General features: G+C 43.2%; 1 protein-coding gene across 2 annotated transcripts in view; it reads left to right on the forward strand.

Annotated features, from left to right (window-relative positions):
- Window positions 1–18,239, forward strand: part of LOC147691994 (cytochrome P450 2F2-like) — a 196,839-nt gene that overhangs the window by 77,668 nt on the left and 100,932 nt on the right. Inside the window, exon 4 of one of the 2 annotated variants that reach the window (XM_086938285.1) lies at window positions 14,605–14,765. In XM_086938285.1, the coding sequence (XP_086794411.1) occupies window positions 14,605–14,765 (161 nt within the window). Of the gene's footprint in view, window positions 1–14,604; window positions 14,766–18,239 lie in introns of those variants that run through there. The other variant, XM_086938284.1, reaches the window with a different exon arrangement.

Here is an 18,239-nt window from a genome sequence, read left to right on the forward strand (position 1 = left end):
GCAATTAGTTCCGACTTGGCCTTTTTACATTCAGAGTTGTACCAGGAGGAAGTTCGGGTCTTTTGCTTGGACTTCGCTACCTCCGGGTAGAGGACCTCACCCAGAACTCCCACTAGCTCTTCGTGAATTAGAGCTATACTCTTATTAAAGTCTTGAGGTCTGGGTTGGTTGATTAGATTGTCCAGAACCTCAAATTTGGGCAGTACTAGCTCATACATTTTCCTGATGCTTTCTTTCGAGTTTGACAATTTCTCCCATCTCACCCTACGCCTGTTTGAAGTTAGTACCAGATTGCCTGATTCATCCCTAGTCTCAGAGGGCAAGGGGCCAGGTACTAGTGCGGAATGCACCAGATTAAGTAAAAGTGCGTTATGGTCGCTATCTGTATGCACGACTATTTTAAATTCCTCGACTTTTGGCCACAAACTAGTATCTACAAAGATGTAGTCTAATCGCGACTCATGGTCCTTCCTATTGAAAGTACATTGCGAGGGGGAGTCCGAGATTGTTCGACCATTACATGCCCTTAGCGCAAAGTTGAGGGTCAGGGACATGATTTGTACCGCGAGTGGGACCAAGATTTGGGGTGGGGCGATTGGCACACCGGAACGCCCCAGAAGTCATCTTCAGCAATAAGTGCCCCTTCCCTTAACCCCTCCAGTGGTTCGAAATGACAATTGAAGTCCCCACCCATCACTATCTTGTAATCATCCGGTAACTGACCCAAGAAGGACGAGAGGTCTTCGAGTGTGGATGACTCCATCGTTGGGCCAACAGGACGGGAATAGACATTTATGATTGCTAACTTGGGAGCATTGGGCCACTTCAGTATGACACACTGTATGTCTTGGGAGAACGTAGCTAAATTCTCCGCAGTGCATCCAATGTGGCTAGCCACCCACACCGCCAATCCACCCGAAGGCCTCCCCTTACCACTCCAACTAGCCTTAATTTCGTAAATTTCGTACCCAGTTCTTGACAGGGATTCCCTATCCCATGTGTCTTGGAAGAGACAGACATCACTATTTGTTACTAAGGAGTCCCAGTCGTCTGTATATATTTTATTGGCTATACCTGCAACATTCCATGACAAGACCTTCAGGACTTCAGGTGGAGTTTTAGATTTGGGGCCCGGTTTCCCGACATTAACGTGATCATTGCTCACGTGCGGAGCAGGGGACCCGGATACGAATATTGGATCCTGGTTAGGTGGGACTGGGAAAGTTGGGGTCAAGTCAGGCGGATCATGGGGGGACTGTGAATGGAGATATGCGCTGTCGGGGAAGGTGTTATCTTGGGCCCGCATGCCCCTCGAACAAGGACGAGGGTTACAGCAGGTACCCAAACGTCAGTCGCAAGAATCCAGACCTGAAAAAGCTTCAAATCTATTTTTAACTTCCAAAGGAGTAAAAGGGAGGAGATGTTCCATCCCCCCTGTTTCAAATGCATGGTCCGGTCTCCCAGAGTTACTGCCATAGTCCCTTTGGGGAATGGTTTCCCACCCAGATGTATTCTTTGGGACCAAGGAACCAGGCAACGAGGGGAAATATTGGTTGTTAAATCTAGAACCTAGATTACTCGGCTGGGCAAGTGGTGGCCAGGGACGTGACATGGGAGCCACTAGAGCTCTTGGATAAAAGTAAGTAAGGTCGCAGGGCATAATTGTTTTGCCTAAGTTCCCAGGCATCCAAATCAAAATGTGCCTAACCGCTTCAGGATCTCTAAAATTAATCACAATCAGATCACCCTCGATGTCTTTTTTTCGCCCCCCCAGCCATGGGAGTCGACGTACGTGCACAATCTCCCCATTGATATTACCCGGGAGTGGTCTATTCCGAGTCAGCCAGTGCATGGTTTTGTTTTTGAGCTGTAGGGGTCCTTCTCGCTTATCCCGCTCAAGAGTAGGAACACCCGTGAGCACCACCACATAGGGAACTGCTTCCGGGGGAAGTTCGAGCTGGCGGCCCCTTTGATGTTCAGCTCTGTTTGGGGACTCCCTCCCTCTGACCGGCCGCAAAGTTCTTGCAGCCGAGCTATTTCCCCCCTTCGGGATGGCACCTGCAGCTTGCATGACCGGTCGGGATAGAATGGTGGAAGATTTAGCCCCTTGTGGATTTCGGCTCACTATTTTGCTGGGTACATTGGCTTTTTAGTTGTGTCTGATGAAATAGTGGAGGATGCGACAACAGCGGCCTGGGTTAAAGTTGGTTTTGGAATGGCAGATAATCCAGCTTCAGCCGAGGCTGGAGTTGGATTAGCAGGAACTGTCTGTTGTTCCACTGTGTTGGAAATTGCCATTTCCAGTTTCCCCAGTCACTGCTCAATACCCAGTAGTCTTTCTAAAATTGGGAAAGTATACGTCCTAAACAGATGCTCAAGAAGCTCAGGAGTGGGGACAGACGACTGAGGGTCCGTCAGTCTGCCACTCAGGGAATCTGTACCAGTTGGTGGGGCAGATAATAGAGGAGATGATAATATTTCTTGAGGGGTCGTTGGAATTGTTTCAGATCTTAGATCCTCTCTTGATTTGGGAGCAGAAACTAAATTCCCCCTTTCCCCTTACCAAAGTCAGAGTGACTGATCCTACCTTTTTGGAGTGAGCCCCCCCTCCTCCTTCTTTTATTAGGGGGTGGACCATGAACTTTTGGGACCTCCATTTTCCTATATTGATTTCTTACAGTTGTTTTGGCTGTTCGCAGGGCAGCTGATGCAACTTCCAGCCCTGCGCCGGAATTACATGGAGATGTAGTAGAGATTAAGGGGGTGCTATTTGAAGCAACTGTTAGGGAAGGTGGAGGAGAGGTATCCCTTAAGAGTACCGGAATACCCTGGGTAGCAAGAGGGTCCTCGATTAATGGAGCCAGCCCAGGACCAGGGGTTAGGGTAAGCGGGACTGTTGTCAAAGAGAGTCTAGCTTTATAACCTTCAATGGAGCGGCGGCGCTCCACCCTTCTTTCAGCCAATGCATCTTCCCTGTCTATTTCAGAAGTGGATTTTTTAAAGTAGTTATCTAGGGTGCCGTTACTAGAATTTCCCCCCGCACTGCTAGGAAGAGAAGAGTCCATGATAGTAACTGTAGGGCGGCTAATTTGGTAGCAGAGTAGGTAGAATCCTATGGAAATATATCTGAAAAACTCTGATAGATTAACACATTGACCGTACCAAAGAAAGCAATAAGCTAATAAAAGTACAAAAAGGAAATGGATCCAAATTTAACAGCACAGCTTCATAGGGATATAGGTATGAGGAAGGGTACTATGACCAAACTGTGAGCCACGAACAGGTGAAAGTCCAGCAGCAAAATATCCGCAACAGACGGAAATCGCTATATAAAGATGTGGGAAGGAAAGGGAAGGGCCCCAACCCAGCCTCCCACAGCCACCTAACGGCGACACAACGGCCCACCCTTTGCCCGGGCTTAGCCCCGGGCTGCGTCCCGCGCGTGTCCCGCGATGCGCGTTAGCAGATCAGACTTTGATGTATAAGGGGGCATGGCACTGAGAGGGGGCGCGGCTCGGCCGGGAAGAGGAACCAGCTGTGGATCTTTCAGGAAAGCTGGTCCTCGCAGTCCCGGTCTCCGCACCTCTCTCCTCTGCAGCCAGGGAGGTCCGGTTTACTTGTCAGCTGCAGCAGGGTCAACAAAGGGCAGGGACCTCCACGCACTCCGCAGGCTTAATAAGGCAAATTTCCAATGTCAGAGTTCTCTCTCGAGCGGCTCCCGCGAAGCGGGGGCCGCTAGAGGTATTAAGGCAATGAGCTGGGGGCGTGGCACTGAGAGGGGGCGCGGCTCGGCCGGGAAGAGGAATCAGCTGTGGATCTTTCAGGAAAGCTGGTCCTCGCAGTCCCGGTCTCCGCGCCTCTCTCCTCTGCAGCCACGCAGGTCCGGTTTACTTATCAGCTGCAGCAGGGTGTGGTGATTGCTTGTTGCTTTAAGACCTGGTAGAATTGTCATATGTAGTGGAACCTTTTGTAATGTTCTGTACTTTGTAAGAATGTTATGATTCAGGATGCTGTTCCCTGTTGGTACAACTGCATGCACTTTATTTCATCTGAACTTCTACTTGAATAAATACCTAATACTACTTCAAGGAGTTCGTCTTATTCATGAAGAGGAGGTCACTACAAATTTGGCAACGAGATGGGCACAACTTGTAATCTCATTACACAACGAATTCTCCTTCTTTGAAAATTCATCGCTTCACCTTCGCTTTGCTACAACTATAAACGTGAGTAATTCAAAGGAACATTATTTTTGAAGCACTTCTTTTTCTCCAAATTCGTTGTGGATAATTACAACATTGTAGCTCCAACGTTTTCCGTTATTAAACCTTTAATCTTAAAGGGTTACCCTCGCGTGTACAATTAAATGTGACTATTGTGAAAAGAAGAGAGGGGAAAGAATCACTGCATATTTTACTGAAAACCCCATCGTTTTCGGCAAACATTTCATGACTGTGCTAGTTCCAGCGTGCGATTTGGTTGTTAGCGCTGTGCATTTTTTGAAAAGCATGTAAAGCTTAAAACCATTGCCTCATTCTCTGCCTCGCTCTTCACAACCTTCATGCACGTAGCAGCGACGCAGCATTTCCTGGAACAATTGGATTTTACGCGCGCAGACTCCTATTGCATCAACGCGCTACTACGTTCATTTCTTCAACGTGCTAGCGTCACCACGCTCTCCACCGCCATCACGCTCCCCACCGCCATCTTGTGGTTGCTAGGACAACGTGACCACGGATACAAAGAGCGTTTTCTCCGATCTTCGTGTGGGTATTTATCATTTACTTTTACCCAATTTTAAAGCGATTTCTACAACAAGCAAATTGAATCATACAATTTTTCATGAGGCTTATCATTTCTTTGTGCTATTAAAGTGCATGCAGCGTGAAGTTTATTCATTCTTTTCACTTTCTCTCAAAAATAAAAGATAACATTAAGACTTCCACTATATACAATTACTTACATTATTTTTTGACATTTTTCTCAACATGTCTGTTGAAGCTACGCCTTCAAGATCCAATCCAACAGGAGATACCAATTTAAATAGAGACACTCATCTTCCTTATCTACAAATCAATTCTCCTAAAGAATTTCTATCAATCCCAGGTGAAACAGTTGTGTCATGGTTAGACTGGAAGGAGTACTTTTTGAACTACATAGCAAACTTGGAAGATGTGAATGGTATTTTTACTCCTGAAAGGAAAAAAAGAATGTTATTGTACTCTTTAGGTACAGAAGGGCTTCGCATTTTTAATGAAATGCACAAACATCAAAGTGCGGAAAGAGATTTGGATGTGTTCAAAGCAGCTATTGTAGATCTTGATGACCATTTCTCTCCTGTAGTTTGTATTGCTGTCACCAGACATTCTTTTTTTCACAGGAAGCAACAAAAACACGAGTCCATTGAAGAGTATGTGTCTAGTTTAAAAAAATTAGCTGCTAAATGTAAATTTGCACAGCTGCATGGCGATCTGATCAGAGATCAAATTGTTATGTACTCAAAAAATAGAACATTGCAAGAGAAATTGTGGGTGGAAGGTGACAGTTGCTTGAAAGATATTATCGCTTTAGTGAAAAAAGCTGAACTTTCAGAAAGGTGTGCCAAGGTCACCTTATCACAAGATAAAAAGGAGGAGGTGGTTGATTAGATTGTGGAAAAAAAGAATTTTTATGCTGGTCAAAAAAAATACGAAAAGAAAAAACCAAATAGTTTTGACAAGAAAAAGTATGAAAGCAGGGAACAGAAAACGTTTAGTAATGTTGTGTGTTACAGGTGTGGCAGTTATGCACATTCCGCCACGTATGAAAGATGTCCAGCTAAGGCTGCTAAGTGTTTAGAGTGTGGCTTAATTGGTCATTTTTCAAGGGTCTGTAATCGCAAGTCGAAACAAAAACCAAAAAGCAAGATAGCTTGTGTTCAAGAAGATAGTGATAACAATTCATCTTCCTCAGAAAATGACTCACATGTGAATCTTATAAAAAGAAAAGATGTTGTAGTAAACATTACAGGGTCTTCCTCATCTAAACCTTTATGTTTAATATCAGTGGGAGGTATTGTCATCCAAGTGGCTGCGGATTCGGGGTCTCCTTACACAATTGTCTCACAAGATGTTTGGAGGGATCAGTTTGTGGACAAAATAGGTCCTTGGTTAGAAACCAATGATGTTTCCGCTGAAAGCTATACAGGGAATGACATTGATTTCTTAGGTTTTAGAACATTAATTTTTCGATTTAAAGAAAGAAAAGCAATCTGAAAATTATATGTGGCAAGAGTTGGTCCATCTGTTTTAGGGTGGAAGGACCAGAAATCGCTGGATATCATTCTTAACCCCAATAGCAAAGAACAGTTTTTGATTTCATGTGAGTCTGAGGATACAAAGAAGTGGGTACTTAAGGAATTTCCTGAGGTATTTTCGGGTCATATGGGAAAACTCAAAGGTTTTACTCATTGTATTCATTTAAAAGAAGGTGCAATCCCGAAAGTGCATAAAGCTAGAAACATACCGTTCATAATACGTGATGAGGTTAAAGGGAATTGGACAAAATGTTAGCCAATAAGGTCATTGAGCCTGTTGAAGCAGCTGAATGGGTTTCGCCATTGGTCGTAGCTCGCAAGTCCAATGGCAAAGCCCGTCTCTGTGTAGATTTGAGATACCTCAACAATAACATTTTGGTGGACCACTTTCCCTTACCAAGGATTGATGAAATGCTCTCCTTGACACAAAATGCGAAATGGTTTTCCAAGGCTTGACTTATCAGCTGCTTATCATCAGGTGGTTTTAGACAGGTGGTTTTAGACAAGAACAGTAGGCATTTGACATCTTTCTGCACACCTTTTGGCTGTTATAGGTTTAAGCGAATGCCTTTTGGCCTAGCTTCAGCCGCGGCAGTATTTCAACGTATGATGTCTACTCTCTTCAGCCATATCCCTGAGGTCGTGTTTTTTCAGGACGATATTTTAATTATGGGAAGAGATAAAACGCATCATGACTCTATCCTTAGAGAAGTTCTAGAAATACTCAGAAGCAATGGACTTGTGGCTGCAGGAACTAAATGTAAGTTCTCAGAAAGGTCCCTTGCATACTTGGGACATGAGATTGGCACTTTCGGTATCAGACCCAAGACAGAATTAGTTGAGGCCATTCTTAAAGCTTCTGCACCCAAATCCAAGGACGATCTGCGATCTTTTTTGGGTTTAGCAGAATTCTATGCGAAGTTTGTAAATAATTTTTCCCAAAAGACGTACGATATGCGTCTTTTGATGAAAAACAAGGTTGAGTTTGAATGGAGTGATGCTTGCCAACAAGCGTTTGAAAACATAAAGAGAGATATTGCACAGGCACCAACACTACAAGGTTTTGATCCTCAAGCTGAATCCATTATAACCACGGATGCAAGTGCTACTGGCATTGGTGGTGTCCTCACACAAGTATCTAGTTCGGGGAATGAAGTGATTATAGCTTTTGCCTCCCGTTCATTGTCACCTTCCGAAGTAAAATATTCGGTCATAGAGCGAGAGGCATTGGCATGTGTGTGGGCCATGGAGCATTACAGAAAATATGTATGGGGAAAGAAGTTTTTACTAAGGTCTGATCACAAACCTTTGACGAAACTGCTAACCACTGATGGTCTTTCCAGAGCATCTGCCAGGATTGCTAGATTGTCAATGAGGTTACAGGATTATGTATATGATGTGCAGTATGTGCCTGGCACCAAAAATGTCATAGCTGTTTTTTTAAGCCGGTTCTCTTTACCTCTTAGAGAATTAGACAATAATCCATTGAAGGAATAATGTGTGGCTGGTGTATTTGAAGATGTTCCTGGTCTTTCTAAACTAGTCTGGCAGAAGGAGTACCAGGATGACGCAATTTTGCATGAGGTCAAGAAGAAAATTGTTAGTGGATGGTCTAATGAAGCTAAGGTCGATCCTAATTTAAGGCCATTTTGGGAGGTTAGAGACGAGTTAAGTGTTGAGATGGATTTTGTCTGCAGGGCAGGAAGAATTGTTCCTCCATCTGGCATCAGGAACAAGATTATCGATATTGGCCATGAAGGACACCCTGGTATAGCTCGTACCAAAAGAAACATTAAAATTTTGTATTGGTGGCCTAAAATTGACATCGATATAGAAAGAAAAGTTCGTGAGTGTTTCAGTTGTGAGCATGCAGACAAGACTCAGAAGACTTTGAATCCTCCTTTGTCGTCTTTAGGATGTCCTAATATACCTTAAGAATGTGTTGCATTAGATATCCTTGGACCTGTTTGTTGGCAGGATGGCTCTTTAAGATACATTTTAGTTTTAGTTGATCTTTTCTCTAGATGGTTGGAAGTGGATATTGTTCATGTTGTGGATACTAAAGCAGTAATTAGATTTCTGGAGGGATGTTTCTTGAAAGAAGGTTTTCCAGCTTCAATTTTAACGGACAATGGCGTCCAATTTAAGTCTGAGGCTATGAAGGTATTTTTGGGCAATATTGGAATCGAACAGAAGTTTACAGCTTTGTATCACCCTAGTGGTAATTCTGTCATTGAAAGAGTCAACAGAGTTATAAAAGGGGTTTTGCAATTGGCAAAAAGATATAATAAAAATTTTGAGGATGAATTGAACAAACTTATTTGGTCGTATAGGATTACTATTCATGACACTGTTGGTGGGAGCCCTTTTGGTTTAATGCATGGAAGATTTCCCCACTGTAAAATTAATCCAGGTTGGATGGGCAGGAGCCAAAGGTATCATTGGGATGTTGATCGTGTTAAACACTCCTTTACTGTCTCTCAAGATAAGAATAAGGAGTTTTTTGATAATAAACATGGTACTAAAGAAGTCGCTGTGAAAGTTGGACAGTGGGCCAGAGTAAAGTCTGGAAGAAGATCTGGGAAATTGGAATCCAGATTCTCGGATCCTATGCGTATCACTAAGGTTATGAGGAACACTGTTCAGTTTGAGGATGGAAGCATTCACCACATGAGTCGCATAGCTTTAGCTAAGCAGGGAATTACTTCAAAAAATCGTGAGCATGTATGTAGAGATTATTGGTGGTTGAATGTCTTTTCAAATCTAAAGGAGGGGGATGTGCAGGATGTTGTTGAACCTTTTGATGATGCAGTTGTGCCTGGAACTAGCTCTACTGTTCCTGAGTGTCTCAATGGTTCCTTCGTACCTCTCTGTCCTGATACGAGCACTATTGTTGGTCCTTGTCCTCATCATGAAAATCCTGCAGATGTTGTTTCCGACCTTCCTTCTGCAGAGGACACACAAAATGCTGGTGTTATTAAGTCTAGCAGTTTTGTAGACCTATTCGCACTCCTAGCAAATTTGATGATTTTGTTCTTCAGTAATTATTATTTATTTTCTTTCTTTTGTGTTTTAAGGAAGGGGATGTGTGGTGATTGCTTGTTGCTTTAGGACCTGGTAGAATTGTTATATGTAATAGAACCTTTTGTAATGTTCTGTACTTTGTAAGAATGTTATGATTCAGTATGCTGTTCCCTGTTGGTACAACTGCATGCACTTTATTTCATCTGAACTTCTACTTGAATAAATACCTAATACTACTTCAAGGAGTTCGTGTTATTCATGAAGAGGAGGTCACTACACAGGGTCAACAAAGGGCAGGGACCTCCACGCACTCCGCAGGCTTAATAAGGCAAATTTCCTATGTCAGAGTTCTCTCTCAAGCGGCTCCCGCGAAGCGGGGGCCGCGAGAGGTATTATGGCAATGAGCTGGGGGCGTGGCACTGAGAGGGGGCGCGGCTCGGCCGGGAAGAGGAACCAGCTGTGGATCTTTCAGGAAAGCTGGTCCTCGCAGTCCCGGTCTCCGCGCCTCTCTCCTCTGCAGCCACGCAGGTCCGGTTTACTTGTCAGCTGCAGCAGGGTCAACAAAGGGCAGGGACCTCCACGTACTCCGCAGGCTTAATAAGGCAAATTTCCAATGCCAGAGTTCTCTCTCGAGCGGCACTATTCTTTATATAGACTTAAACACAAGACCACAAACGACAAAAATCCACAATACTACACTTAATATTACTTAAAAGATGATTAAAGTCTCTTAGTTCAAATTGATGGTAAATGAGACAAAGTTATCAACAAAGTACCTGGTTGCGTAACGCAAAGTGAAAAAAAGGCTTGCAAAAGGGGAGATGCATCGATTGCGTGACCCCGGGGAACGGATGCGTCCTTCCTCAATGCTTGCGCAAAGTAGGGGATTCGTCGTGAGCCTTACCGGTGTGGAGGTGATGCATAGATTCTCGGCCTGCTGGTCCATTGCGGTGCGCAAGATGGCGCCTTGATGCGATGCGATGAGCCAGTTGCGATGCGAGAAGATGGCGCCCTTGATGCGGTGATGCAATGATGATGCGCTGACGCCCTGGCAGCCTTTTTGGCGACTCTGTACTTTGGAGCCGTGACAGACCCTGGGACACGCTTCTCGGGCGATGCGACAGCAGAGAGATTTATTGAACACACGCTTCCAGGGAGATACGGCGAAGGCTCGCTTCTCCGGCGTTGCGATGATTTGAGCTGCGGCAGCGACACGCTTCTTCTTGATGCGTCGCGCTTTCAGCTCCCAGCGGCACGCAAGTGACTGGAGTGAGAATTCCCAGCAAGGAAATTCAGGAGGGATCTGGAGGTGAAGTCTTTTGTCCCTGAGACTTCAGCAGGAGGCAAGCACAGTTCAAGCCCTTGGAGAATATTCTGTAGATGAAAGACCTTACAAAGTTTCTTCTCCTTTCCCTTGGCAATGAAGCAACCACTGCAGGCCAACCCAGTAAACAGCACTCTGACAGAGGGGCAGTCCAAACTCCTGCAGCTTCCTTGGTTCTTCTCCTTGGCAGAAAGGTTTCTTGTTCCAGAAGTGATCTAATTTCTTGGGATCAGGGTCCAATATTTATACCCCAAAATCCTTTGTTCTCTGAAGGTAGAGAGGCCTCTGCCTAGTTCAAACCAGTTCCTGAACACTCTGTTTACATGACTCTCTTCTTCCTTTCACTGTGCAAGGCAGAGACATCAGCCGCCCCACAGGAGGTGGAGCCAGCACAGGGGAGGGAAGATACAGCTCAGGAGCAATCTGTTTACATGATTCCTCATCTCCTTTCACAGTGCAGGGCAAATACATCAGACAAGCCACAGGGGGAGGAGCCAGCATTGTAGAGGGAAGGCCCAGCCCTATTCAGGTCCCAGGTGAAACTCCTCCCTCCCATCTGGATGCAGCTCTCTCTATTCACCACTGGGCTGCCCCAGCCTGTCTCCTGGAATTTCCCAGCCCTGCCACACACAAACCCAGACAAGGAATATACAACCCAGCAGAGGCAGGCTCAAATGGTTAGGCAAGCAAATACCTGCTTTCTAAAAATCGTATTCGCAAACACAGAATATTAAAATAAACTTTACTAAAAGATGTATTTCATTATTCTGAGTTCAGGCATACTAAATTTGAATTTATACTGTGTTCCCTGAGTCAGTTAGGATTATAAGAATGTAATAATCTTACTGCCCATTCTAACCTATTGAGAACAGGTAGCCATTAATAGTGAAAAACGAAAATGGCTGTAATTCACTATTAGAACATGCTACACACATCAGAGCATGTCCTACCTTATACTTACAATGCACCCTGCCCTTGGGCCTCCCATAGGGGTGTCTAATATGAAGCAAAGGGAAGGTTAAGGGACAGGCAAGTGGTTGCACTTGGCCATGTCGACATGGCAGTGCTAGACTGCACATTGGCCTTGCAATGGCAGACCTGAGACACATGTTACAAGCTGCTTCTGTGGGTGGCACAACCGGTGCTGCAAGCCCACCAGCAGCATTTGACTTACAAGCCCTGGGCAAACATGGTGCACTGTACTAGTGGCTGACAGATACATCAAATAACCCAATCATGGAATCCAATCGGTATAACAATTTAACATGGGGAGCACTTGCACTGTGGCAATGATCAGCAGTAGCACAGTGCCCAAAGCATAAATTCAGCAAAAACATATCAAAACAGAGGAGGCAATCCCTCAAAATGGAAAGGAGACTCACGCCAATGATGTCAGGTCTAACAGGGTGATTGAGTTGGAATTGGCCGATGATGAGGTGAAATATTTCATAATGGTGTAGATTTCTTTACTTCTGTTGGTGCTGTCACTGATGGGGTCCACCAGAGCACCGCGTTTGATGTCCCGAATCATTTGCTGGTAGCGTCTCAGGGTGGATTTGAAAGTACTTCTGTCTGCATTGTCCTGGCCCATTCTGCATTTGTGTGCCAGTTATTTGAAGTGGATTTAAGGAGTCAGTTGTGTGAACTCTTATGTGGCTACAGTACACAACAAACTGTAACAGGGTTTTTTTTACTGGAGTGACCAGATGACCAGTAGGAGGTGAATCTGAACTGGACACTGAAGGTTGCCTCAGTTTGAGTGAGCCCTGACCCCTAAGTGTGGTTGGATAGGTATTTTGTATATTGACAGCCCCCTGAGATCTTGGCAGCCTTAGAAGTGACCAAGATGAGTTGCTCCAGAAAGTGTGAAAACTTGCCAATTAGAAAATATTCGGCCTTTCGATTCCTCCAGAGCATCAGGAGACCTCACAGAAAAGGTGTCCAATTGTGAAATGACTTCTTCAAAAGAGACTGAGTCCAAAGGTAGAAACCTTGACCCGGTGAAGGTTTTTCTTTTAATGAGAGGTCTTCGAAGGCTATGAAATTTACATGTTCCTGCCTATAGATTTCACAAGCAAATCCAGCAGCTTGAGCTGGATGTCGTCCATGGCTATTCAATTTTGAAAAGACTTTGCCAGATTTTGATTTCAGCGAATTCAATCTTTGACAGGGATGTACCTCTTGGTGTAGCCAACATTCGCTCTATTGAGGCCGGCCTGAAAAAGCTCCTAGTTCCTGTCAAAGAACAAAAGTTACTTATGATTGACGATTACTTTTTCTTGGTGTTCTTTGCCAAAACCTTTTTTTTAATTTTTTCTCTGGTTCCCCTTATTAGATTTTAGTTGTTTTGGTGTGTTTATTATTCATATTACCCTTTTTCCGACTTTTAAAAATTAGTTTTATGATTTTTATTATGTTGTATTTTGACTTTTTATTTGTTTCAATACTGCTAAATACTTTACTCACTTTTTCCTATGTTAAACCTGTCAGCACTAGCCCTACCTACCATATGTTTAGCCCTTGTTCATTTATTGAACTTGTGTGTTATGCCTAACAGGTATTGGACTTATTACTTGGGAAAGACTCTCATCTTGCCCAACTAATAACCCATTTTCTTACAGGATGAGAGTCACAACACCAAGACCCCTGCAATTTTGAATTATGGATGGTAATGTGCTGTTACAAGCAGGACTTCATCCAACATTTGCAAGCTTTTTGCTATGAGTCACAAACCAATTCTGCCTAATTAAGATAAATTAGGTAGGTCGTTTTGCACCCCTCATGCAATATGTGATGGTACCAATTCGTACATAGACGGTGTCTTCACTTGGCCGGGGGAGCCCACTGTGAGCTGCGCAGAAAATTATAAAATGGCAATGAAAAGATTTCATTACCTTTTTATTTTTTACCATGGTGCTTGCTGTAGCAGCCAGCCTGCCCCGAGCCCAGAGACATACGGGGTGTGCGCTCTACTGCCGATTGGCAGCAGAGGACAGGAGCAGTGGCAGAATGGATGCTTCAAAGGGTGCATATCACTTTGGACTGCTGTCTTGCGCCATTCAAAGTGACATGCACACTTTGAAGCTCTCTTCCTAGCTGCCTTAGACAGCTGGGTGGAGACCAAGCACAGGAATGAAGTGCCTGAAGGAGCACTGAGCCAGGACGCTCCATCTAATCCTGGCCCTGTAGAGCAGCGCCATGAATGGTTAAGCAAGTCGGCTGGTCCCTTGCTGCAGGAAAGAGGAAGATCTGGTCCGGAGTGAGGTGTGTGGTCAGGTAAGTGTTTTTATTTCTTTTTTCGATAGCTGGCAGCCGCCGCTGCTTTTGGTGTACATCCTTTGGTTTACAAATGGGAATGGTACATGAGATTTTCACCTTGTTTGTATGATTGTTGACTGTAAACAAGTAGGAAAGAAAACACATACATTTTGGTGTTGCTGGTGTAGTCACACTGCAAGGTTGATTTCTGTAGAGATAAAGAGGACAATATTCACTGTGAAATAAAAAGAAATTTAAATCATGGGCTTCAATAATCGATTTTCATCTTAGATACAGAAACCTTGGGCCCGATTCACATGGGTAAACTGAGACGAAAGTCTAATTTTACGACTTTTGGTCTTCACAAAGGGCTTTTACTACTCGTAAATGCCCTTTGTTAATAACAAAGTTTGAATTTTATGACTTTCGGTATTCACAAAGGGGATTTACGGGTAGTAAATGCTGTTTGTGAATACCGAAAGTGGTAAAGTAGACGTTCGTCTCATTTTACCTTTGTGAATCGGGCCCTTTGTTTTTAGCAAAATCACAATTGGTAAATGGCCTTTAACTCTGCTTGAGCATTACAACTTTATTATCTGTGAGTTATACTTCAGGAAATGTTCACATTTTTCTTACACATTCTTTGATTTTTAGTGAAATTATGTTCCATGACCTATACTTCTTTGTCCTTCATTCCTTCCAGCATTGCCCATTGATCCTACTTTGTACCTGAGTCGCGCAGTCTCCAATGTCATCTGCTCCATTGTTTTTGGGAACCGCTTTGACTATGAAGATGAAAGTTTTCGAACGTTGCTCAGTCTGATCAATGAGAACTTCCAACTCATCAGCTCTATTTGGGGAACGGTAAGAAGTGCATTTAATTGATGATGTCAGTGAAGATTTATCAACATATCTGTTAACCTTATCTTCTTTTGTTTGGTAAATATTTCTTATTAATATTTAGAAAGCAGTAACAGTATATAGCAAAAAAATCATACGACAATGGTATATATTACAGAGCAGTATAATTGTTATTCAAGCAATGGCATAAAAAATATTTATTAAGCAAAATACTACGTTAACCTTATTTTCAAATTAAATTTTTCCATTTGAGCGCTGCGTGCATTAACAGTGTGTAATCTGGTGTTTATTATCATTCCACAGGCACCCTTTTGTAAGATGAATGGTGCTAGTAGGACCTGACTGTTAGTAATAATAGATCAATATTTGAATGTTTTATTTGTGGCCCTGTCAACATAGATTATGATCATAGTACAATGAGTAGGAATATACTTAAAACACCACTAATCTAATTTCATTATGTTAGTCATATTGTGCGCGAGACACCCTTTAGGGATATATGGGGCTAATTAGTAGAGAGTGAGGGAGACTTGCACTGTACGGCCATAACCTCAGTAGGACTGGGAATGCATAGGACTATTTCATTTTTTAACCTTTCCAGGGAATAACTTTATGAAATGCAATATTTTAGTCTTGTTAAGTTCTGCTTTACCATCTTGGATGGACCTCAGTGCAACATTGGAAAACTTGCATTATGTCTACATATGGAGACGACTGGAACATGGCTGCCAGGAAGAAGATGCCTCTTCCTGGAGGGATTCAGCATTCGTTACTCCATTGCCTCTTGGTGTTGGTTTACTGTGGGGTAGAACTAAAGCAATGCATGGCTGCTGAAGAAACAGCATCAAGACTTAAACTAAATGCCTTGGTGGTATTTAGACTGTAATAAAAGGCATGGAGGAACATTCAGGCCTGAAGAGGGCTGACAGATTTTTTAGGGAAACGTGGAGATGCTGCGTTCTTTAAGGAACAATTACACAAGTTCTAAATGAGATATAGCAGAGCGACACTTCAGTGTGACATGAGGAAGAAAAAAAAACATAAAGAACTGGAGATGGTCTTTGAGTCCAAGAAGTCAAATCCCCTTCGAAATTGTTTCTTATGAGTAGAGAACCAACAGATGAATCGGTCATAAGCGAGACTGCATGGGGCAATGATGTAGACGATGTACCAATTTTGAGCAATGGGTGGTCTAAAAGACCTCAGATGTTTAGCATGGATAGTGTCATTTCAGGTACTTCAACCTAAAAAGGTCAACAAGCCTTCATTTAGATATCGGATTTCTTTGCACTGGAAGTTCATGTGTCAGGGGCATAAGATGATTATATTAGATCATCAGCTTCTTGGAACTCATAAAACTCTGTAGTGGCTGTTATATATTGCCCATCAAGGAAGTGGATGTAGGAGGAGGTCTTATTGGAGGGTACCTGCATATCTGATCAGTCCAAGCAGCAAGCGGAAATCCAGTCTCAAAAAGGAGTAACACTAAAAGGCTAATTGGACACTCCAGAAAGGCATTTTTCTTAATCAGGGTCTAAGAATAGACAGGTATTCTGTAATACTCATTTCACTTTATACTGCTTGTGGACCCAAATAGTAAAGTTACCCCTAAAATGGGAAATCTGACATAGCAATACATACTTATTCCACAGAAAATTTACAACCGCTTTTCTTAGTGCTACCCAGGAGGAAGGGTGTCCACAGGTAATAGAACACATTTTCTTATGAGGAATTTCCACATTTTTAACTCTGTGTCTATTACAGAACATCATCCTTATCACAGCAGTAGGAACATGCTGTTCAGGTGGCTTGCTGCTGCCAACTTAGCAGAGGGAGAGTTGGATATGTATTTTATTGTACTGTCAAGAGGCACTTAAATAGTGCTTACTACCCCTATGTGTGGTGCTGAAGCACTTGCCTACATGAGTAGCATGCTGCACAAAGTAAAGTGTGTGGTGGGAAGGATGATGTGTTTGTTTTTATCCTATGTGAGAAGTGTTTCCATGTCAATCGTTATGACCACTGAGGTGTGGTTAACGTTGTGGGAAACAGTGCGTAGAAGTGTGTTGGATGATGAAGTGTAACAGACAGTTGCACAGTTTTAAGGATTTCATTATGCTGGTTGCTATGAGTAACTCTGCAGGTCACATTATGGTACTTGATATGAGAATGTCTGCTTAGCTGGTTACTGCACTGGGTCATCCAATCTGAGATTTTGTGCATAGTTGTGGTCTTCAGCCGGCATGATTTGAGGGAGGGAAACATTGAGAGATATGTTGGGATGGGCATGTTATTATCATCCCATATCTGAGAGTCTTTGTGAGATGTAAAGAAATAGTCAGATTGTACATGTATATGGGACCCATTGAGTTTGCAAATCACGTGTTGTAATTTGAGGATTTTGCTTCATAGTGCAACTGGTTTCTGAACTCTGCTGGGGGGTGCATTTATCTATGAAATAGCCATGTTTTCAGCTGTCTTCAGTAGTGTATATGCTCCTGGGTGCTTCTAATGCTAGATGGTAGTGAGTTTTAGAGCTTTGCAGCCTGTACTGGGAAAGCAGTGTCTCCTACAGATTTCTTATGGTAAGGTGGTATGATGATAAATGTTGGAAGCCAGGAGCACAGTATTCAGTTTCATTTGTATTGCTTGGATTTTAATTTGTAAGTATAGCTGTGCATTTCCTTGGGATGCTCTGTGAACAATCTAGAGTGTCTCAAACATCGCACTTTTGGCTTTAGGTAGCCAGTGGAGAAATGAAAGGACTTGGGTCATGTGTTCTTTTTGGTGAAGGTAGCAAAGAAGCCTTGTGGCAGCATTTGGATGAGCTGCATTTTGCATATTATGAAAACGAGTGTGACAAGGTATAGACTGTTGGCATAGTCCAGCTTGGGGATTACAAGCATAAGGATGGTTTGCAGTTTATGTTAATGTCCAGGGTATGAGAAGATGTGACATGTTTTCATTTTGTAGAAGGCGCTCTTTGTGACGCTGTTAGTGTTCAATATCAAGGATAGGTCTGAATCCATGGTTACTCCGAGGTTTCTAGCTTCTATTGATGTTGTTGGGGGGGCTTTAAGTTCCTTAGGCCATGATGTAATGCTGGTAGTTTTGCTATTGTCCGCATGTCATAATCTCTCTCTTTGCTTCATTGAACTTTAGATCGCTATTCATCTTCCATGTGTTTATGGCATGAAGGCAGTTACTGAGTTGTGAATAGTAGAGGTGCTCAGAGCTGTCCACTTTTTGAATTATGTGGGTGTTATCTGCATAGTTTTAACAGGTGAGGTTGTATGATTTAATGAGATTTGGTAAGGAGGTAGGTAGATATTGATTTACAGAGGAGATATGATGCACCCCTGAGGAACTCGACAGTAGTGTGTGGGAGGAGGTGATGTAAAAGGTAAGATGTGTAAGATAAGAAGCAATCAATTTGAAAGAATAGTCATAATTCCAATACTGTGAAGTCTTTTTTGT

The sequence above is a fragment of the Lissotriton vulgaris genome, chromosome 9 (assembly GCF_964263255.1).
Source record: "Lissotriton vulgaris chromosome 9, aLisVul1.2, whole genome shotgun sequence".
Taxonomy (NCBI): domain Eukaryota; kingdom Metazoa; phylum Chordata; class Amphibia; order Caudata; family Salamandridae; genus Lissotriton; species Lissotriton vulgaris.